The sequence below is a fragment of the Syngnathoides biaculeatus genome, chromosome 7 (genome assembly GCF_019802595.1).
Source record: "Syngnathoides biaculeatus isolate LvHL_M chromosome 7, ASM1980259v1, whole genome shotgun sequence".
Classification (NCBI taxonomy): Eukaryota; Metazoa; Chordata; class Actinopteri; order Syngnathiformes; family Syngnathidae; genus Syngnathoides; species Syngnathoides biaculeatus.
The window spans coordinates 20,044,504-20,066,915 of record NC_084646.1 but is presented as its reverse complement, the minus strand read 5'-3'; the positions used below and the strand labels follow the sequence as shown (position 1 = coordinate 20,066,915).

The 22,412-nt window shown below is 40.3% G+C and overlaps 2 protein-coding genes across 3 annotated transcripts in view; one reads left to right on the top strand and one right to left on the bottom strand.

Annotated features, from left to right (window-relative positions):
- Window positions 1-22,412, top strand: part of psmd1 (proteasome 26S subunit, non-ATPase 1) — a 39,242-nt gene that overhangs the window by 1,517 nt on the left and 15,313 nt on the right. The window contains exons 4-18 of the mRNA XM_061825384.1: window positions 347-516; window positions 631-839; window positions 934-1,077; window positions 1,183-1,409; window positions 1,543-1,603; window positions 1,686-1,814; window positions 2,253-2,341; window positions 2,442-2,520; window positions 4,015-4,188; window positions 4,301-4,412; window positions 4,640-4,836; window positions 6,323-6,418; window positions 6,781-6,845; window positions 19,144-19,258; window positions 20,778-20,894. Coding sequence (XP_061681368.1) covers window positions 347-516; window positions 631-839; window positions 934-1,077; window positions 1,183-1,409; window positions 1,543-1,603; window positions 1,686-1,814; window positions 2,253-2,341; window positions 2,442-2,520; window positions 4,015-4,188; window positions 4,301-4,412; window positions 4,640-4,836; window positions 6,323-6,418; window positions 6,781-6,845; window positions 19,144-19,258; window positions 20,778-20,894 — 1,984 coding nt within the window. The remainder of the gene's footprint in view (window positions 1-346; window positions 517-630; window positions 840-933; window positions 1,078-1,182; window positions 1,410-1,542; window positions 1,604-1,685; window positions 1,815-2,252; window positions 2,342-2,441; window positions 2,521-4,014; window positions 4,189-4,300; window positions 4,413-4,639; window positions 4,837-6,322; window positions 6,419-6,780; window positions 6,846-19,143; window positions 19,259-20,777; window positions 20,895-22,412) is intronic.
- Window positions 10,253-15,452, bottom strand: htr2b (5-hydroxytryptamine (serotonin) receptor 2B, G protein-coupled). 2 transcript variants are annotated; one of them, XM_061825385.1, is made up of 4 exons: window positions 15,223-15,452; window positions 14,313-14,905; window positions 12,993-13,193; window positions 10,253-12,513 (listed from the first exon to the last, which is right to left on the bottom strand). In XM_061825385.1, exons 2-4 carry the CDS (start codon window positions 14,569-14,571, stop codon window positions 11,558-11,560), a joined length of 1,416 nt encoding a protein of 471 aa, XP_061681369.1. In that variant the 5' UTR covers window positions 14,572-14,905; window positions 15,223-15,452; the 3' UTR covers window positions 10,253-11,557. The 2 variants fall into 2 exon arrangements, with proteins under 2 accessions (XP_061681369.1, XP_061681370.1); XM_061825386.1 differs by having other exon boundaries at window positions 12,993-13,172.

Genomic DNA, 22,412 nt, shown 5'->3' with positions numbered 1-22,412 from the left:
CGAATGTCGTATGTTGGGACCATCATAAATGGAAGAATCCCTATTTGTTTTTTTTTTTTGTTTTTTTAAATGGAGGTATTTGAAAATTATATCATGTGAAAGCTAAAAATGGCGGTTAAGATGTGTTGAGGGCCCATTAGGCAATTGCGAGTACCGGTACTTCATATCGATACTGCTGTCAGAACTCTCTGCTGTAGTAACGCAGCACCTGGTTTACTTATTCAGCAAGGTGTACTTTGATGACACATCTTATTTATGAATATTACAAATGCTGTGGAAGGGTATTTGAAATGTAATTTGGATGAAGACTTGCATTTTTTTCCTCCTCTGTGTATGACACATGTAGCGAGGTCTTATACGAAGATGAGACATTCCGAAACAGAGAATTTGCTGCTTTGGTAGCTTCAAAGGTCTTCTATCACCTTGGAGCTTTTGAGGAATCTCTGAACTACGCACTTGGTGCTGGAGATCTTTTCAATGTCACTGATGATTCAGAATATGTGGAGACAATCATTGGTGAGTGATGAAAGACAATCACTATATCATATTATTAAGTTGTGGTGGTTAGGTGGCTCTACCAGAGAGGGGAATGTGGCCTTGCTCATGATCCGGTATCTTGTCTTCTGCTAGCCAAATGCATTGATCATTACACCAAGCTGCGTGTGGAAAACGCTGAGCTGCCAGAAGATGAAGAGAGGAAAAGTATCGACCCCCGCCTTGAGGGCATTGTCAACAAGATGTTCCTGCGGTGCCTCAATGACCACAAGTACAAGCAGGCCATCGGCATTGCCCTGGAAACTCGGCGTCTTGACATGTTTGAGAAGACCATCTTAGAATCGGTAATGCTTCTTAACCTTTCCAGCTTTTATAAGAGATATAATTTGTGTAAATGGCTGCTACATTGTTTCCTTTTTCCCCTTTTATCCTCTACAGAATGATGTCAGTGGGCTACTTGCGTACAGTCTCAAGGTGTGCATGTCCCTCATGCAGAACAAAAAGTTCCGCAATGAGGTGTTGCGGGTTCTGGTTAAGCTCTATATGAACCTGGAGAAGCCTGATTTCATCAATGTCTGTCAGGTAACCACAGAAATTCTCTTTAAAACACCATTACCTCAGTCCTACATTAATGTTGTGGTGCAACTGGATGAATTCTATTTTTTTCTCCTCCTCCTGCAACTGTAGTGCCTCATATTCCTGGATGATCCTCAAGCTGTGAGTGACATCTTGGAAAAGTTGGTGAAGGAGGACAACCTGTTAATGGCCTACCAGATCTGCTTTGACCTCTATGAGAGCGCCAGCCAGCAGTTCCTCTCTTCTGTCATTCAGAACCTGCGAACAGTTGGAACACCAATCCCAGCAGTTCCTGGTTCTACGAATACAGGCACTCTCTCCACTTCAGATAAAGACAGGTGGGCATAAAGTTAAATAAAACTTGGTTTGAATAAATGTAAGCAACTCTCCTGGCCTTTGGCTTAAAAGAAATAATACAAATAAATCACCTTGTTTAATTAGCTGTCTATATTAACCATTTTCTTTTCCCAGTGATGCAATGGAGACTGATGACAAAGCTGGCAGTTCGCCGGCAGGAAAGCCAACAGAGACGGTAAAAGCTAATGTCGATTTTATTGTTTCCCTGGAGAGAAACCTCAAGTTGGCCCTCATCTTCCTTCTCATTGCATTCCTAGAAGGAAGAGCCCAAAGACCAGAACGCAAAGATGATCAAAATCCTCAGTGGAGAGATGGCCATTGAGTTGCACTTACAATTTCTCATTCGGAACAACAATACTGATCTTATGATCCTCAAAAACACAAAGGTAATGTGTGGGTACAGACAGCCAATTCGAGGAGACAAAGGAGTAGCTCACTAGTACATGGATAGTAAAAAAAAAAATGAATGCATACTTTTCACCACTTTTAGGTATGCAATTGTACAAATATGTCATTGCACAAAATGAAAGCTTAATGTGAGCTTAGCACTTTTAAATATTTTATTTTAAGTAAATAATATATATTTACCTTGAAAAGATTTTGAAATGAGAGAGCAGTGTCAAATTTGGCATAAGATCCCCCAAATGTTTGAATATCTCTAGTAGAATTTTTAGTCCCCTAAATCACAGTGTGTGTGAACAAAAATGCCATATATTGATGCCTATGTCCTTGTGCATTTGCCCATATTAAAAAAAAGAAGTAAGCTAAATTGGTCTATCATTATTGTCTGCAATTGTTATTCCTATTGTCCCCTCCCGTTTCAGGATGCGGTCCGAAATTCAGTGTGCCACACGGCAACCGTTATAGCTAATTCTTTCATGCACACTGGCACGACAAGTGACCAGTTCCTCAGGTAAGTATTATATTCAGAGGAAAAAAAGTTACAAAGAGAAATATATGCACAATTAATCAAGTTTTTTGCTAATGTTCTTTTTTTTTTTTTTTTTTAACAGAGAAAACCTTGAATGGCTTGCGAGGGCCACCAACTGGGCAAAATTCACAGCAACAGCCAGCCTTGGTGTCATTCACAAGGTCTGTCATTGTGACAGTAATGTATGAAAATAGAATAAATATATATTTTGGACAGTGTAATATCAGTTTTTAAAGAAATGTATTTGTCTGTAGAGCTGCTAAGGGATGTCCCTATCCATTTACCTGATCGAAAATAAGGGGTCGATTTTATTTTATTAGCTGTTCAGAGGCGAGAGAGTGAGTATATTGGTAGAAGGATGCTGAGGATGGAGCTCCCAGGCAAAAGAGCGAGAGGAAGACCAAAGAGAAGGTTTATGGATGTGGTGAGGGAAGACATGAGGGCAGTTGGGGTTAGAGAGGAAGATGCAGGAGATAGGCTAAGATGGCAAAAGATGACACGCTGTGGCGACCCCTAACGGGACAAGCCGAAAGGAGAAGAAGAAGAAGATTTTATTTTATTAGCTGATCAAAACTGGGTGGAAAAGGTATTTTCTTTTTATTTTTCATTTACAATATGGTGAAATAATCAGGAGGCCCAAAGTTATTTCCAAAAGGATTCATTATAGCTTTGGTTTTTTTCCTACATGTACCTTTTCGGGGTAATTTTAGTACCATTCAAAGAATGCCTGTAAGACAAAGTGTTGTGCCTGTGAAGGTGCGCACAATCCTGTGCTGAGTCTGTTGTTCTGCAGCACAGCGCATAGAAGGAGAGGCGCCTTTGCCCCCTAACTTTTAAAGGCTTACAGATAATGAAACACGATGTAAAAATATTTTGCTTACACGGAACTCAGAGCGATCTGAAAAATACTTTGAAATAAATCTGCCAAGTCTGATATACAGTCTATAAAGCCACCTTGTTTGACTGCGTCGTCAGAGTTAAAAGAACGACAAAGGTCAACAATTTTGATGCAAACGATTTAGCTTGAAATAGTTTAGAAATTGTGAATTACTTGGTGACAAGCAACTATTTTTTGCACTGGTCCCAATTAACGAGGAACCATGTATACATATAGCTGCATGATGATATAAATGTAGTTTAGCATGTGCGCAAACAGAGGAACCTCCCATACTATGTTAAAGCGTATAATGGCCATTCCAACAAATTGGTGCTGTTTTTGTCTTCAGAAAACAAAATGTATAAATGCACCATATAATTACATGAAAATATTATTAGGCCTCCTGCTCATCAATCTGTAATTTGATTAGTGTTAACATTCTATTAGCATAAATGTCTTGTGGATTTAGTTTATGTACTGTATTTGTTAATATATGAGAAACTCAATCCTGTTTTTTCGTTTTCATGTCAATTGCCTTGCCTGTTTTGGGATAATACGCATACTGACTAGTTCAATGTGTGTACTTTATCAAATATATATGTATGTATATTATGAGAATTTGGTTTCACGCCTCTTTTAATGCGTTGTCGAAGTATGGTGTTGTGACTCGTTATAGGCAGATGCTTAAAATCAAAAACTCAGACAGGTGGAAATAATTTTTTTTATCGGGACATCCCTAGTGATGTTTGTTGTTAAATTCTTGTAATTCTTTCCTTAGGGTCATGAGAAAGAGGCCCTTCAGTTAATGGCCACATACTTGCCTAAGGACACCTCCCCTGGGTCTGCATACCAAGAGGGGGGTGGACTGTATGCTCTCGGCCTCATTCATGCCAATCATGGCGGGGACATCATTGACTACCTTCTCAGTCAACTAAAAAATGCCAGCAATGATGTAAGTTGGGATATGAACCCTTGATCATTCAAATCTTAAAATGTAACTCATACTTGAGTTGACCTCATTGCACCTGCCTCCTGACGTTACGCTTCATTTGCTGTTTGAGCAGATTGTTCGTCATGGGGGCGCTCTTGGTCTCGGTTTGGCTGCACTTGGAACTGCCAGACAGGATGTGTATGACCTCCTCAAATCCAATCTCTATCAGGATGACGCTGTCACTGGTATGTGGAACCAACTCAAGTTTCAAGTTCTGAAAATAATTGACAAGCTTCAGGTTCTCAATTGTTTGTCTTTACTATTGTGATCAAAAGACATACAGTTTGGTCACACTCTTTTATTATGTACGGTATATGAAACAGTCTTAAAATTATTCAGTTTGGGGTCATGTTACTGTAAGGTCCTCCCCAAAAATACATAGCAGCCAAGATTTATTTTATATACTGTTCAGGTGAAGCTGCTGGCCTGGCCCTGGGTCTCGTCATGTTGGGCTCCAAGTCAGCTCAGGCCATTGAGGACATGGTGGGCTACGCGCAGGAGACCCAGCATGAGAAAATCTTGCGTGGCCTGGCAGTAGGAATCGCTCTGGTCATGTATGGACGCATGGAGGAGGCCGATGCTCTCATTGAGAGTCTCTGCAGAGACAAGGTAAAGCTGACACAGGAGCACTTGTTGAAAAAATGAAAGAGTGTCAAATTCAGGCTACCATTCTCAGAGCACAGCTTTCTAGTGGTGACCAAGTGAACTCTTATGAAGCGCCAAGGCTTTCCAAACAATTGTGCCCAAAAATTATTCAACGCTTCAAGGGTTTAGTGACTGTGACATTTGGCAGATGACTGAAGCCACAGCAACCTCTAGATCAGAGGTCACCAACCTTTTGGAGGCTGAGGTTCCATTTGTAAACACCACTCGTGACCTGTTTGCGACAAACCTCCAAAATGACAAAACTCCTTATACTTTACAAATATATAAATACTTTATACAATGCAACATCTATTCATCTATTTTCTGAGCTACTTACAAGGGTACAGGGACCTACAAGGGTCACGGGAGTGCTGGAGCCTATCCCAGCTATCATTGGGAGGGGTGTACACCCTGAACCGATTGCCAGGCAATTGCAGGGCCTATGGAAACAAACAATAGTCGCACTCACAATCACACCTAAGGGCAGAGTCTCCAATTAATGCATGTTTTTGGGATGTTGGAGGAAACCGGAGTGCCTGGAGAAAACCCATGAAGGGACAGGATTACATGCAAACTCTACACAGGCGTGGCAGGGTTTTGAACCCCTGTCCCCAGAACCATGTGCTCCACCATGTTGCCCTTTCCAATTTGTATCTCATTTTCATTACTAAAAAGATTAACAAAGCAGTGTGAACCAGCTTTGATTAGGAAACAGTTTCTCTGCTTGTCTTCAGTTTTAAATGACTTGATGAGATTATTCAATATCACAAAAATTTCAGCATTTTGTTATTCCTTCCAATGAGTTGTGCCACTGTGCCGCCTATCATATGGCATTATTTTAAAGATTTAATTAATGTATGCAAGTCTGATTCAAGATTTAAAATTTAAAGCACAAATAATAATTTGTGACCTGTGCTAATTTTAGAACATGCCTCGCAGGTGGCGCTTTCAGTGGTCCTGGCGGGCACTGCATTGGTGACCCCTGCTCCTGACCATGACTGAAGCACTTCGACTGTTTCCCATGACAGCAATAAAAGTTCAGTAAAGGCTGCATGGTCATTCAAGTGTTTTATTCAGGCATACCAAATAATTATGATATCATCATAACAATAGAATGTGCAGATTCTCTCCATATTCACATTCCAGATTAACCCAAAGAATAAATGCAAATTATGTTCAGGGTTCGATGTTAGTTGATTGTCATTGCCTCAGAATGCGTAGAAGCTAAAGATACCCATTGAAAGACTTAGCCAATGCAAAGCTTTGAAACAATTTGGAAGAATGAAGCGCGAAGCAAAACAGCTTTGAAATGTCAAATATTTTTGATTTGTCAAATGACACTGGTGTTCTGATACAAGATGCGGACACAGCGTTTCGAATCACTCCACTTCAGGAAGGGTGACACAAACCCCATTTGCCTATAACTACTGTGTCCCTTTCTACCTTTTAGGACCCCATCCTGCGAAGGTCCGGTATGTACACTGTAGGCATGGCCTACTGCGGCTCTGGCAACAACAAGGCCATCCGACGTCTGCTACACGTTGCTGTGAGTGTTTGTTTGGTCCACTTTACAAATCTTTACCAACTGCACAGACTGTCATGCAAATTCCAGAGACCCAGAAGTGTCTTACCTCGAAATATAAATGATTGATTGTATTACACTTTGCAACACTTGGTTTTCACATTCCAACAATTACAAGGTTAGTTGTTGTAATTTTCAGTTGGTCCCATCAGGAATGGTGTGTAGGTTAAATCAATGCAGGGCACTATGGTATGTTTGAAGAATTTGTCCTCTAGATGGCACTGTCTACATTACTAGTAGCAACAGAGAGGCCTATCACATAAGTCTTGAAGGCAGTGCCTCCACAAGGATTTGCATTCCTGAAACGACTGCTTCCTTATCTTTAGGTGAGTGATGTAAACGATGACGTCAGGAGGGCAGCTGTTGAGTCCATTGGTTTCATCTTGTTCAGGTAAGTACAATAAGCAATTAATATCTTTACAATTCAATCCCACCAAAGAGTGGCCCCTCTGTGCACACGCTGTCCAAAAACACACATTTCATTTTTTGTCTCACTGTCTGAAGTAAAATCAGACTAAACCTCTCCTGTTTCAGGTCAGTCAGTATGTCCAAAATTATTTATTTTCGTTAAATGCCACAATAATGACACTTTAGTTTCATCAGATCACAGGACATGTCTCCATAAGTTAAGATCTTTGTCTTGGTGTCTTTTTGCAAACTCTAATATGGCTTTTTGATGGTTCTTTTGGAGTAATGACTTCCTTCTCTGTCAGTGGCCATTCAGCCCATGATTGTCCAGGGTTCGTTTAACTGTGGCTAATTAAACTTTCTTACCAGTTTCATCCAGCATCTTCACAAGGTCTTGAGCTTTTTGTTCTGAGGTTGATTTTAAATACATGCTCATCTCTGTGACAAAGCCAGTCTCCTTCCTGAGCATTGCGATAGTGGGACATTCCCATGATAGTTGTACTTGGGTATAATCGATCTTTCCGACTGGCGATCTTCAGTTCCGCCCCCCTTAGCTACTATTGCCATGCCCCACAATCTTCCAAAATGGGGACTGAACATAAAAGGTTTGAACTGGGTCCTCTATCGCGTATTCCAGATAATATTGGGGTATGTTTTTTGCCAAATGCGTCAGACTTGTCTAAGAGATTTCTACAGAGAGGTATCAACTATTTCACTCAAGGGTATGTACATGGAATTAAGATTTTGGACGGAGCAGGATGCTATATTCATTTGACCTGGCTCGTAATGGAACCCAGTGCCCTGTCTTAAAAGTCCAATGCGATACAAAAAAGCAAATAGACTTTTCTCTTGCATGACATCGCGCATTTACGTATCACTAACCCAACTCGTCGGCATAAAACATTACATAGTTCATTCAGCAGGTCAGTGATACACTAACAGAGTGAAAGTTGTATGTATAGTGAAAGACGTATGAACGACTGATAATAATGAAATCAAACTCAGAGAAGATATTTTGCCCTCACTTGGCTTCGAACATACGGCCTTGTGTTTGTTATTGTCCACACTTAGTTGTAAAACGCGCGCTCTTTCGCGAGCCTTAATCCATCGTAGACACTTCAACTGTGTTTTAGGCTTTGGAAAATGAATCAACCGGGCCCCTTGCAACATAGTCAGATATCTTTCATCAGATTTGCACGTTCCCCAAGCGCAAATGAGGACCATTTTGTTCGTAACATTAACTTTTCCAACCGCATGGGACCGATAACTAACATTGCATGTGAGACATGTCGACAAGAGGGGCGGGTCAAGCCAGGGGTTAAGCCAATGTGGCTATCTTATTGGCTATTATTGTACGAGTGAGTGTGACATCTGTAAATGATGTTGCAGGCAATATGGCTGCCACTGGGAGTGAGACTTCTGCAACTTTGCACATGAATGACACACTCTCCGCTTGTTTTTTATTTTTTTTTCATATTGACATTGAAGTGAATAATATCTGTAGTTTTCATTAAATTATCAATTTTAAAATGCATAGAGGGATGTCAGTGGCACTTTAACAAAACTAAATAATTTTGGTGATCCTGACTGACCTGAAACAGGAGAGGTTTAGTCTGATTTGACTTCTGACACTGAAACAAACAATGAAATCTGTTTTTGTACAGTGTATGTAAAAATCTGGCTTCAACTGTATGAAATCCAAATGTAGAGTTTATTCTTAGTTCACGACCGCGCCCCCCCTCCTTTTTTTAAATGTATTAATTAATTGATTAATTTGGTTGGAATTTTTTCTCATGCACTTACGGCGTTCAGGATTGCAGGTTCTGGTGGAAAGCAATGTAATTGTAATTGTTATGTAATCATAAGTGAGTTCAATGTTGCATGGAAATCCTGTGAATGTAAAATAGAATTAAATTTGAATCACATTGTCATTGTTGGAACATCATAAAATTTGTTGAGTTGCTTTTGGATGTTAGATCCATCTTCCTTAATGCTTAAGACTTGTTGCTTTTATCTCAAGTAGACTTGACTACTGTAATCGTATTGTGACTGGACTCCCCCAAAAGAGCATTAAACAGCTGCAGCTCATTTAGAATGATGCAACTCTCGTTATGACCAGAACAAAGAGGTCAGAACACATTACAGCTATTTTAAAGTCTCTACGCTGACTCCCCAGTCAGCTTTTGAAAAGATTTTAAACTTCTCCTACTGGTCAATAAATCACTAAATGTTAAATTTTCTGACTACACGAAAGAATGGAATATAAACCCAGTAAGGCTCTGATCTCTACAACCTCAAGTCTGATAGTGGAGCACTGTGGAGTCTAAAGCAAACGTGATGAAGCACATTTAACTGTTATGCTGCACACAAATGGAAGACGTTGTCAACAAAAGTGATGTGAAAGTGATGCCCAAGTGGGAACGTTTTTAAGTCCAGGTTAAGCAAGCACTTTCTTGTGCTTTTTTTTTTAGCATTTCCACTTTTACATTACCTATAATATTGCACTGTACACAGTTTATATTGGATTTTTATTTTTCTCTTTATTTTAAATCTTTATAAGATATCTTTAACGGTTTTCATCATGTAAAGCTGTCACTGTGATTTGACGGGCGCATATGCACCGGCACGCCATCGCACTCGCAAATCTGCACAGTCGAGCACGAAAAATCACGCGCATAACTTTTGAGTAGAAATACATTAATATTGAAATACATCGTTTAGTTTGTGTGACTTCGACCAATGTTCACTCTAAGCTGCGCCACTACACACTTGTCGCACACTCTCAGCACACATGAAAACACATCCAGCGCAGTGAACCACTGCCTGACGTTTTTTTTTTTTTTTTTTTTTTTTTTTTTTTTAAAACACGGAAGCGCACGGTCTCTAACAACGAGCTGCTGCTCAGGCTACTTCTACTTCCTAGTTTCCCTGACACCACCCCCTTCCGCTCTTAAAGGGATACATTCATAATTACAAACAGAACACACACCTGCAACTTTATATCTGTGGGCATGGCTGGTGGACCATACCCATAACTGTATGTCTGTGGGCATGACTGACAACACCCGTACATTTTTCAAATTTGAGTGACTGATAAAGCACACTGAGTTACCTTATATTTGAAATATGCTTTGCTTTGCTTTGCTTTGCTTTATGGTCAGTGATGGTTAGTTTGCATGGTGCTTGTAAACCTGGCATGTAGCATTTCTGTATAGCCATTTTTTTACACTGGAAAAGACCAAGTTAAGGACGATGTACTTGGTGCCAATCAAGCCTTCTGTCCCACAGATATTCTTGGGCTGTGATGCGCAATTTATTTAGCATTAAGGATAAACTCTGGATGTCACCATCCAAATAAGAAAATTAATGTTTCTGAGACAAGGCACACTTCAGTTCAGCAACTCATTTTATTCTGCATGTTGAAAATTGAGTGCCGAAGGTAAACATTACAAAGATTCTAGGTGTATGAAAGACAATTTACAATCCCTCATTAACAATTTCGTGTTATCCGTTTATTTCAAGTGCTTCTTGACTTAGCAATTTTAAATACAGTGGAACCTCGATAGAATGGACTGATGGAGGCGGGGTGTATAAGAACGTGTTACTGTACGAAATTTTGTACTTTTTAAAAAAATCTATTTTTTTTTTCATGGCCAAACTCACCCAATACTGTTCAAATCTTTTGCAACTAAATATAAAATAAGCTTGAGAATTTTTTTAAAGTTTTACATTTTATCCAAACTTAAACGCCTGCGTGCTTGGTTATGGTGACATTGTTCATGTCCATTGCTCATAGGCGAGTCACTATCATGAGCTGCGAGGATTTAGTGTGCTTTATAGTTTGAAATCTTTTGCCAAAGGTGAACGGCTTGACAAAAAAAAGTTCCTCTACTAAAAGTAGCGGGTTCCAGACTTCGACTTTTGTTTTCCTCAGTGCCATGCCGCCCTCTCCTTGCCAGCAGTTTATGTACAGTAGACAATACTGTATCTCACATCCTGCTGGTCCAATTAGTATTAGTATTTGTAATATATACTGTAGACTCGCACGATTCGTCACTGCACAATTTTCATTACACTGGTCTTTAGCCGGAACTGTGAACGGGCAAGGGCGCTCTGCATAAGCTTACCATAATGTGAGGCGTCGACACACTCTTAACTGCTCTAAATAATGAAGACTGCATCTTGCACATCTGTGACTATTATAAGAAATAGTTCCTATTAACTGAATGTCTCTTCTTTGTTCCCGTTAGATCGTTTGTTCTTTATTCTGAATGTAGTACCAGGGCGGCAGTGACTGCCAGAGACAAATTCATTGTGCGTTGTTACATACTTGGCCATTAAAGCTGATTCTGATTCTGAATAGATAGCACCATCTGCATACAGGCATCACATCAATGTTCCACAGCAGTAGCTATCCTGTTTTCCTGAATGGTAGAGTGATGTAAACAAATTTTGACCTTGGTATCAGATGGCTAAATGCTTTATTTATCTTTTTTCCGTGTAACATTGTACAGTTGTGAGGTCAACTCCAGTAGATTAGTTTAAAAGGGGAAGTACATCACAAAGTGACACACACACAATTGCAATGCAGCTTTTGGAATTGGTGGTGGGGCAATCTTTTTAATTTAAAAAAGTATTTTCAGCAAGTTCCAACTCACTTCCTGATGCTTTAATTTTGATTTGATTGTTGTAGCTTCATACACGACTTACATCTTCTTCCTGCTTGGGATCGTAGTTGTCAGGAAAGCGCATTGTGTCTAACGCGAGCGCGCTAGATGACTGTACAGGAGGTTGACATCTCATTGGACTTTGATAGCTCACTGGTCCAATGCCATTTCTCATGCCTCTCTTCATGAACAGTTTGGAGTTTTGCGCCATAGACGACCTGAATGAAATTCTTGTACGAGTCCGATCCGTGTTTAACGCCTTTGGATTTCTGTCCGGTTGATGGCTTGTGAAGGTCTTATAATTACAAGTAATGTAACGTGTGAATGCCTCCCTGAACGTCTTGTTGAAGAGCGTGTAAACCAGTGGATTAATCCCAGATGACACATAGCCCACCCACACAAAGATCTCCATCAGCCGAGAGATGATATTGTCATCACAGCTCGTACATAGCACAGAGGTGACATTAGTGATGAAGAATGGACACCACATAATTACAAAGAGGAGGAAGACTATGCCCAGCACCTTTGATGCACGCTGCTCATTGCTCAGGGTCTGCATTGACTTCTTGCCCATGGTGGACATCCTGCGGAAAGGGATTTCATCAGGGCTAGGAGGGTTTGCTGTGGCTACATTTGGGTTTCCTTGCATCCTTGGATATCTTCTGTCCAGCACATGTAGCTGGTCAGCTTGATTAGCAGTCCCAGGATGTTCCCTTTGGAATACTGTGGACACTGCCTGGTAGCTGAAGCGCTGAATCACCTTTGACCTGAGTAAATAAACCTTTTTGCGCAGCACGTGGACAGTAAGAAGGTAGATGACCATCATGATGATCAATGGAACAAAGAATGCTGCCATGGACCCAAACATGATGAATTCCCGGAAGGTGTCTGTTTTAAGCAGGCATGTGTGGTTACTGTTGAAGGTGATGTTATTCCTGGGTTGGTAGTTCTGTAGCCCCTTGATTGGAATAGGGATTGCTATACCTGAAGAAGAATAAATAGTAGTTATTATTAGTGTTAGCAGGAACCCTAGCCAAATGACTTTATTTGCATGAAATAGTAAAATGTGAAGTGAGTCTCTTCTCTCAGTAGATGCATGCAGCAGTAGTCAGGGCTAAAGAGTCTCTATTAAACTGGCATCATAGAATTGATATAAGAAATGTGTAAGCATCTTTGTCTGATTTTATTTATTTTAGTTTGGTTTTGCTATCCCGGTATACCTCACCCACAACGTGTCTCCCCCTCTCCCCCACTGCTCCAGAGAATGAAACTGTTTATATTATATCTGCTTTTATTCCATCCGGCTTGTGTTTATGAGCCTATAAACCAGGTCTTCCATGGCTCTAGTGTCAAGAAATGTATTTCAAAGCTGTGCCAGTATTGGGAATGGTCATTTAAACATTCCTACAGAGATGAGTGAAATACATGGGAAAGTGAAAGAAGATGTAAAGTGATATACTTACAAATGGATATAAGCCATACCAGCGCTATCTTGACCATGGCCTTGGCTCTGGATTTGTACTGGCTGTGCTGTATGGGCTTCTTGATGGCAATGTAGCGATCCAGTGAGATGGCACACAGGTGCATGATGGATGCTGTTGAAAACAGCACATCCAGAAATAGCCAAATAGGGCAGATGAAGTCTGGAAGGGGCCAACCAGAATCTATAAAAATAGAGAATATCAAGCCATAACTGACATTTTCTCTTATAGTAGATGTTTACAGCATATTTTTGTTTTGAAAAGGGAGTCTGGTTTTGCGGTGGGAGACATCTTATCCAGCATGTGATCTGAAGTGGCACTCAAGAAGATCTGTGTTTGTTTATATATGTGAGGTGTGACTGTGCTGGAAAGAGGAGCGTTCACAGGCTGTTAATGGAGCTAAAAGCCCTTCATCTAGATTTCCCTAGGGACTTACAGTAATGTTTATTTTCATTTCCAAGCATTCATTTGGCATTTAGACTTTTAGTCCATCGTGCTTTTAGTTTTGAGGGGGACACCTGAATTATTTCCATAGTGGTTTTGATTTTGTCTGCCATTCCAGTAAGAACCTTATTCAAATACATTTGTTGTCTGTCTGTCAGAGTCTCGACTCACGAGCAAGCCTAATCAATTTGGAAAGCTTTTGTTTAAATAAGACAATATATTGGCACAATTCAAACACAAAGATAATCTGCCAATACCCTTCAGATTATCTCTTGATACAGGTTAAATTTTATCTTTGAACTTTCCGAGTAAATTTGATAACATATTCATGTACTACAAGTGAATAAATCTCGAGGAACTTGTTCAATTTTGAAAGTGGAATCTTATCTATCTATAGGAAGGGGGAGAGAAAAACTTTATCAACTTAATGTCTTTTTTTAAAAACTATTACTATATTTACTAAAATGACAGATTTAGCATTCCAAGAATTTAACTATCTGTGTTGTGTATTTTTGGGAAATTATAGTAGATGTGCACATAGTTTAACACATTTAACTTTAGTGTGAACCATCTAATTCAAAGTAGCGAGATTTGTCTGACGATTACTGCAAAAATATACATTAAAGCGTAGGAGTTGCCAGCAAAGCTGTTGTTTTAGTTGTATTGAAAGAAAAAATATCTTACCCTAAGCAGCCACATGTATGTGTTGCATGTTTAAAATGCAATTCTGTAATTAAGATTTTATTGCTGTCGTGGCATTCTTTTCTCAAGTGCTTTTTAGGATTTCAGTGGAGGCCCTATTTCAGACGGGTTTGTTGTTAACCGTTTCTTAACCAAGAGTCCACATGCTTAACTTACTGTAGAGAACAGTGACCAGGGCAATTGGCATCACCAGGAGTCCCACCAGTAAATCAGCCACAGCAAGTGACATGAGGAAGTAGTTGGTGGCATTCTGCAGTTTCCTCTCAATTGACACAGCGAGGATGACCAAGATGTTTCCGCCAATGGTGGGAATTATGACCATGACAATAAGCAGGGCAGCCCACTTCAGCTGAACCCCAGAGGTTTCTGATAGTGAGCCGTCATCCTCCAGTGAAGCCATATCTGACTGGGACATAGTGCTGTAGAGGTTCCAGCGGGTCTTAATGTTGGTCTGGGCTCTGATCTCTGTGGTGTTGCAGGCTCGGTCAGCATTGTCACTGGTAGCCACAGAGAAGGCAGGTTGGTAGGCCAAAAAAGCTCAGGGGCAGCTCACCGGATACCACATCCCCTCGGACAATATATTGTCATCAAAAAAAAAAAAAAAAAATCAGACAATCCCTTGATGATTGTGGAAAAGCCCCGTATTATTGTTAATCCATACACGTGAAGTATTTCCACAGGGAGACAACACCTGGAGTCCTCATGTTCCTTCGATTTCCCTGGAAAATTACACTATCCACTCTTCCCGCCTGTAAGGGAAAATAGATCCATCATGGGAACAGCAATATATCTTAATTCTTCTCGAAAATGATATGACTATGGAATATCTATCTTATCTGTCTATCTGTCTGTATTATAAATGGTGTGACAATACCTTGCATGATTTTTCTTTTCTTCCAATACCAAATACGAAAAGTATGAAAATGTTAGTAAAGTATAAAAATATTTTCTGTTGATTTTAATTTAAACACTCTACATGCAGTAAATAGGCATCTATTCTCAAACAAAACAACCATTAAAACACTGACAATAGTAAATACTGTAGAATTTTGCAACGCTTTCTTACCTCTCCTGAATGAGTTCCTCAGGGATGTTTTAACTCGAGGTGTCCTTCCCAAAAATTTGGAACAGAGCAAAGTTATATTTGTAGCCCTCCCAAGTAAGAACATGAGACAATTCTCTCCATGTCCATGATGGGAGATTGGTTTTGTGTCCAAAATGTCTGGCTATGCACCACCTCCCATGATCACAGCTTTAGAACTTTCAGATGTTGTGGCTTCTGGTGTCCTCTTTCCTTCTCGCTCTCCAACCTCTGAAGAGCTTACAATCACTCCTTCTTTCACCCCCTTCTCCCCTCCCTCTCCTGAGTCTTTGTGAGTCACACTGTGCGTAACATGAATGTCTTGATGTTGGCCACGTGCCAGTGGTTCCTGATTTCGTTTTCTTCAACCACTTGTCCCATGGTTTAAATTTTTTTTTCTCTTCTCTCCTCCATTAAGTTACCCAAGCACTCAGAGTGTATGGAGTATTAATGCATTGATGCATTTTTAGTTCGATCTTACATTTTGGAAATTTACTTTCACAGTTTTTATTTTGTTTGAAGACACACAGGTCTTTGCAGCCACAAAGGTCTCTGCAGTCTTTGTCAAATTTTAAAAGCAGATGTGTGGTATTAAAATATGTAAAGTTAACATTCCTTGGACTTTACAGTAACCAGATGGTGAATTATTCTTTTCTGCATGCGAAATGTTACCAGTAAACCTGTGTGCCATTCACTTATGTCCTTATAAAGGGTAGTCTCCACTCCATCCGCTTTACCTAATATATTTTTGTTATACATCAAGGTGGGCAGTACGCATAAGTATATAACAGAGCTTCCCTGTAAAAGTCAAACTATATTGTGTCTTGTTTACTATAACACTATCCTGGTGTGTTCATTCTGCATATGGATGATTACATGTCATAGTCAGGAAGCATGTTTGAAGATCTTATCTTTGACACAAATGCACCGATAATCCATTTTCCTGCCACTTTCATTTACTTTATGACGTTCCTTCAAAAGGCTTCGGATATGTCGAGAGAAGGGGTGATTAAACCGCAGCTGTATCAGCTCCTGCCACTCCTCATGATACATTTGAGCCATCCACACCATGATTTAGTACTTAATTAAACAGTCCAATGATGCATTCAGAGGACATCACAGGTGGTATTGTATGACATCATCTAACTACCAGAATAGAATACTTGAGCTCTCTAAATGAAATCAAAAGCCCATCTACATCTGTCATTGAGCTCCATAAGACTCAAGTTTGATCCTCTTGTGTATGAGCTCGTCTCGTGAGTCCAGAACCTGGAATTCCTAGCGTGTACAGTACATGTACAAACCTATCTTGTGTCTATATAGGTTTTGACACTGCAAAACCCAATTACGTTTAAGTCTAATCTTAGAACTTGCTTGGCGATAAATTATTTATCTCCCTAAACAGTCTTCAGTTTGTCCCGTTGTTTTACACAACGTAAAGTTAGGCAGTCTTATTAAACATTCAATATCTTGGAACAGTTGAAAACATTCATTGTCGTGCTATCACTTTAGTTCTTATGTATAACTAACAGTATTTGCAAATCACATCTCATTGTTTTTCTTAACATCAAACACACTATTTCATTTTTTTCCTGTCATGGTTGTGTACAGAAGCAAATTCCTTCTTTTTGAAAGATGGCCCGAGACAGACGTTCCCTAACACAGCTAGATCTACAGTCTGACCGTAGTGGTTTGAGTTTGTGACTCATTTGTTCAATGCTTAAAACATTCTTTGGATTGCACTCTACAAAGCATTCAACACACAGTGGGATGAAAAAGAATATGAACCCTTTGGAATTTCCTAAATCGCTGCATAAATTGGTCATGAAATGTAGTCTGGTCTTCATCGAAATCACAACACTAAAAAAACTCTTTAAACTAATACCATACAAGAAATTGTTTGTGTGAAAGTAACATGGAGACATTCACAGGACAGGAGGAAAAATTGTGAACCTTTTGGCAGTAAAAACCTCAAATGTTTCCTGTACTTGGAGATCAGACATCCACAACGATTTACATAAATTTTTCACTTTTATTCTCAGGAGGACTCCGGGGACTTCAGGTGTGAATAGCTTTCTTGAGGTTAAGCCTCAGCATCTCAATGGAGTTTAGGTGGGGACTTTCCCCAGGCAACTCCAGAACATGTACCGCAATTTCCTCTTCTGAAGCCATTCTCTGGTTAATTTGGTTCTGTGTTTTGGATCGTCTGTCCTCTATCAAAAGCCAGCCTTTTTTGAGCTTCAACTCTTGAATGGTTGTCCTTAAATTCTTCTAAAAAACATCTTAATAAACTTTTGAATTAATTTTTCCAGAGCTCATAGCAAGCTGTCTTGGCCCAAAGGAAGGAAGTTATGCCCATACCACAATAGTGCCTCCACCATTGGTCACAGTTGGGATAAGGTTTTGATCTTGGTGTCCTGTGCCATTTTTCCTCCACACAGAGTGTTGTTCCATCCTAAATAATTCAACTTTGATTTCATCTTACCACAGAATATTTTGCCAGTCGTGCGCTGGAACATCAAAGTGGTCCTTAGCCAACTTCTAATGTGCAGCTGTGTTGATTTTCCCCCCTTCCCAGTTAACAGCGAGTTTTATTTGAAGCCACCCACTTTTTAAGTGAATGGGTTGGGATTGAGTATTAGATTTGTCGTCGGCGGTATTTATTATCATGTGCTATTGAGTACTGTATGTTTTCAGATGACAGCTAGATTCTTCTTTACCTCTTTGAGGATTCTTCGTTGTGCTCTTTCAGTCGTTAGGACTGCCACTCCTTGAAAGAGCAGCAACAGTGCTGAAGTTTGTATGGATATAAAAAGTATGTCCAACCATGGACAAATGAACATAAAAACTTTTAGAGATTCTTTTGTGACCTTTTCCAGCTTTATCCCAGTCAACAATTCTTAATTGTACATCTTCCTACAGCTCTTTTGCACAAGGCATGCTATACATCAAGCAATGCTTCATGACAAGGCACAATTTGCATTTGGTGTGTTTTCTATGAGTCAGACCATCTTTAAAGAACAAGATTTCCTTGTTTTTGAGATTTTAGGGTGAAAACCGGTGCTGCTGGACTGAATGGGTGGCAACAATGGGAAAATTAAATGCTATTATTTCAAGGGGAATGTCCTGGAAGCAACCGAAAGGGAGAAAAAAAAAAAAAAAAAGACTAATGAACTTGTTAATTCTTGCTTGGTGAACTTAGTTTGGGTTATAAATTGAACTAGTTAATTTTTAGAACAGTGATCTGTTGGAACTATAGTGGTACCTCTACTTATAAAATGAAATTATTGCGGAAGTCGTTTCGTAACATGAACTGTTCGTAAGTTGAAGCACATTTTACACGTAAATAGCCTAATCCGTTCCAAGGCTCCTGCACCCCGCCATAAACAAGCATTCAAAGTACATAATATAAAAACATTAAAAATTATGTTCATTTACCTTTGGTGTGGGGAGACTATGTGAAAGAAGGTGGAAAAAAAGCAAACACTCCAAAGGCATCTTGGTGGACAGAGGAGGAGGCATGCGTTTGACAGCTGAGAGAAAACATCCGTATGACTGTACACATTCACGTCAATTACTTCCACTGAAGTATCTTGGACCCCATTTTAAATAAAGTTAAATACACCAACAAAAAAGTTGTACTTTACCAATGTGTGCCTCAATTTTTCATTGTTAGAGACGTTTGTAAGTAGAGGTACCACTGTAATTTCCAATGCATTGTACTGGTGTGATAGTGTAAATTTTTTTGGACCTTAACTATGAATGCATCATACTGCCCTACATTGTTTGGGACCCCAAAAAAAATGGTTGTTGAAAAGTTCATTTTCATACCGTTTACAAGGTGACCTGCTTGATGGAAATGGAAATATACAATATTTATTTTTAATTTTTTACTTCTCTTTTCAGAACTCCTGAGCAGTGTCCAAGTGTAGTGTCCCTTTTGTCAGAGAGCTACAACCCTCACGTTCGCTGTGGTGCTGCCATGGCTTTGGGCATCTGCTGTGCTGGAACAGGCAACAAGGTAAGCGACTTTGTTACTGTGAAAGACTAGATTTTTCACTTTGTAAAATTAATCTTAAATTCACTTTTGAGGCAAACGAACTGTAGCTAACTAAAAAAAACATATGACAATCTTGCTTGACTCTTACTAAACGTGGTCTAACAGACAATGTTGAAAAAGTGTTTTCATGTAAATATTTACTACTACTACTACTACTATTGACTTTATTTACATGCCAATAAAAACATTGTGAGGAAATATATATTCCATTACTAAGGCATACAAAATAAAAACATGGGGCATGTACACAAACCTGGTGATCAATCAACCCATCTAAGTGATGCTTGAAGTAGTCTTAATTAGAATTTTCAAAAGCACCACTTAGAAAACAACTGGCTGTGTGCGAGCGTGCGTGCACGCGAGCATGGATGTGTGCGTGCGTGCGTGTGCGCATGTACACTTTACTGCCCAAGCTTATTAGGTCCTATGTTAGGTGACTGTTCGTGTTGTGGCTCCAGAAGTAGGTCACTTATTTAAAGGAATCGGTTATTTTGTGGGCGATGAGCTGGCACATGCCTCATAGTATTGACAAAACCTGTTCGAATCTGGCCTCACCTGTTTAGTATCCACCTGAAACTGTTAAATCCTCTCTCATTTAATAGTGTTTTGTGAAGATTTTTATCGACAATTACGAATTTTCAGGGGTGCTGCCATTTTCACAAGTCACATGCTACTTGGGCGTATGTGACGTGTTACGTGCCGTTCCAAGCGCTCGATTACAGAGGAAACCATTATGCGCAGCGCTGATTTCTCAGATTTATCCTCATCTGATGAAGAAATAGCAGTATTGGTTGATCGGGAAGACGGAGGAAGACTTCCATACACATCCGTGAGCGGCTCTCCGCCGCTCGGTTGATCAGGAAGACGGATTAATACGTCCATACAGATTTGAACATGTGGCTGTAAATAATGCCGCTGAGCTCCGTCGCGAGCGAGCTCCGCCACTCGGCTGTAAATAATGTTGAATATACGGATGGTTCTTCGGGCGGAATGACGTGGAGTATGATGAGCTCGCGCCGCCGAGCGGCGGAGCCGTGAGCTCGCTCAACATCACATTGTCAAGATAGAGTACATATTACATAACCTATTGGATACATTGTTAATGCAAACCACTGGATTTCCCCTTTAAACATTCAATGTGCAGCAGTGTGAGAACTAGAAAAATCATCTCTCAGTCCTAATGGGAACAAACTGTGGAAGGCGCTCCTTGTTTTAACACTAACACAGTTGTCCTGGGCAACCAGATATGGATGCCACTAATCTCATTAATTAGTATGGTCTTGTTTCCTCTGTTAGTAATCGTTTCCCGTAACACATGTCCTCATTGTTGTGACAATGTTGCAGTTACAAATGGCAAATTTGAAATGTGCATAATTGGCACATTGTTTTTTTTTTAACCCAAGAAAGCATTATTCAAAGCTTGTAAAATTTCTTGATTTAGACACGATGCAGTTTTTCACCACAGTGTTTGTTTCTAAAGGAGGCCATTAATCTGTTGGAGCCCATGACCAATGACCCAGTGAACTACGTGAGACAGGGTGCTCTCATTGCCTCTGCACTCATCATGATCCAGCAAACAGAAGTTACCTGCCCCAAGGTTTGTGCAATTTGGTTAACAAACATCCAAGCCTACAACTCATATTTGTGGGAGGAAAAAAAAAAGTATTCTATCAACAATAGTAAGAGCCTTATTATTTTGGATATAGAAGAATAGCAAAGGGAGAAAATTCATTTAAAGCTCAACACATCAGCTTTTTGAAGATTAAGGTAAAAAAAACTGTCAGAGCCAGAGATGGGTAGGAACGCACTCTTGTTGCTCAAGTAACATTTTGGACAAATTGTACTTGTCTGTGTAGTTTTGGTGAAGCATACTTTTGACTTGTACTCATTTAAGTCAAGAACAAATGTTACTTTTACTTCATTACAATAATCTGCATGCTGGCGCTAACTCCATTTAGAAATAATTGTGACTTTCAACTACCATGTAACGCACCACCCCTCCTGGAAACAGTCATCTTATCGTGGTGGAGGCGTTTGTGTGTCCTAATGATCTTTGGAGCTAAGCTGTCTGGGGCTTCACCCCCCTGGTTAGGATCACCGGCACGGCGCGGCAAACTGGTCCTTGGTGACGGACCAGACAAAGCACGACAAAAAGACTCCTATGATGAAAAATATATATGGATTGAAGTTTCCTTTGCCAGGACACTGGTCAGGGTGCCTCTCACTAGAGCCGGGTCTTGAGGTGTCAGAGAAAGAGGAGAGGAGCGCCTGGTGACCAGGCCTGCACACATGGGGCCTGGGCAGCCACAGCTCGAAAGGGTAACGAGGATCTCTCTTTCCATGGGCTCATCACCTGTCGCATGGGCCATAGGGGGTGCGGTGCAAGCTGAGCAGTGGGCCAGGGTCCTTGGCGATCTGATCCCCAGCTACAGAATCTGTCTCTAGGGATGTGGAACATCACCTCTCTGACAGGGAAGGAGCCCGAGCTAGTGTACGAGGTTGAGAAGTTCCGACTAGATATACAGCCAGGCTTAAACATATTGTAAGGGTCTGCTAGGTACGTCTGGGAGAATCTCTGTCAGAAGGAGTTTTAACTCCCTTCTTCAACATAACTTTGGTCATGTGGGGGGACGGGGGACATCAAGTTCAAGTGGACCTCATTCTGCACAGCCATTGCCGAGGCGGCCAGCTGGAGCTGTGGACGTAAGGTGGTTGGTGCCTGTCATAGTGGCAATCCCTGAACCCTATGGTGGACACTAACAATGGGAGTCCTATCGGGTAGTTTTGCCCTAAGCGGCTCAGATAATGGTTGGGTGCATGGACTTTTTACTATCACTTGACTTGTATTATTTTAATGTAACACTACTCTGAGTTGAGCACAATATTTGGCAGCTCTAGCCACCTCTGGTCATGGCACACTAAAAAACAACTCATCCTAGCATAATTTCACACACTCGCCCTGGGAGCACCTAGTACGAATGTATTGTCACAGACGGTTAAGAAATGCCAGACACCTTTTCTGAGACTCCTCAACTGTAGGTCAACATTGAAAACAAAAACCCAAACATTATATCATTTTATTCGGGGGGGCAAAGGTCCAATCCAAAGTTGTGTA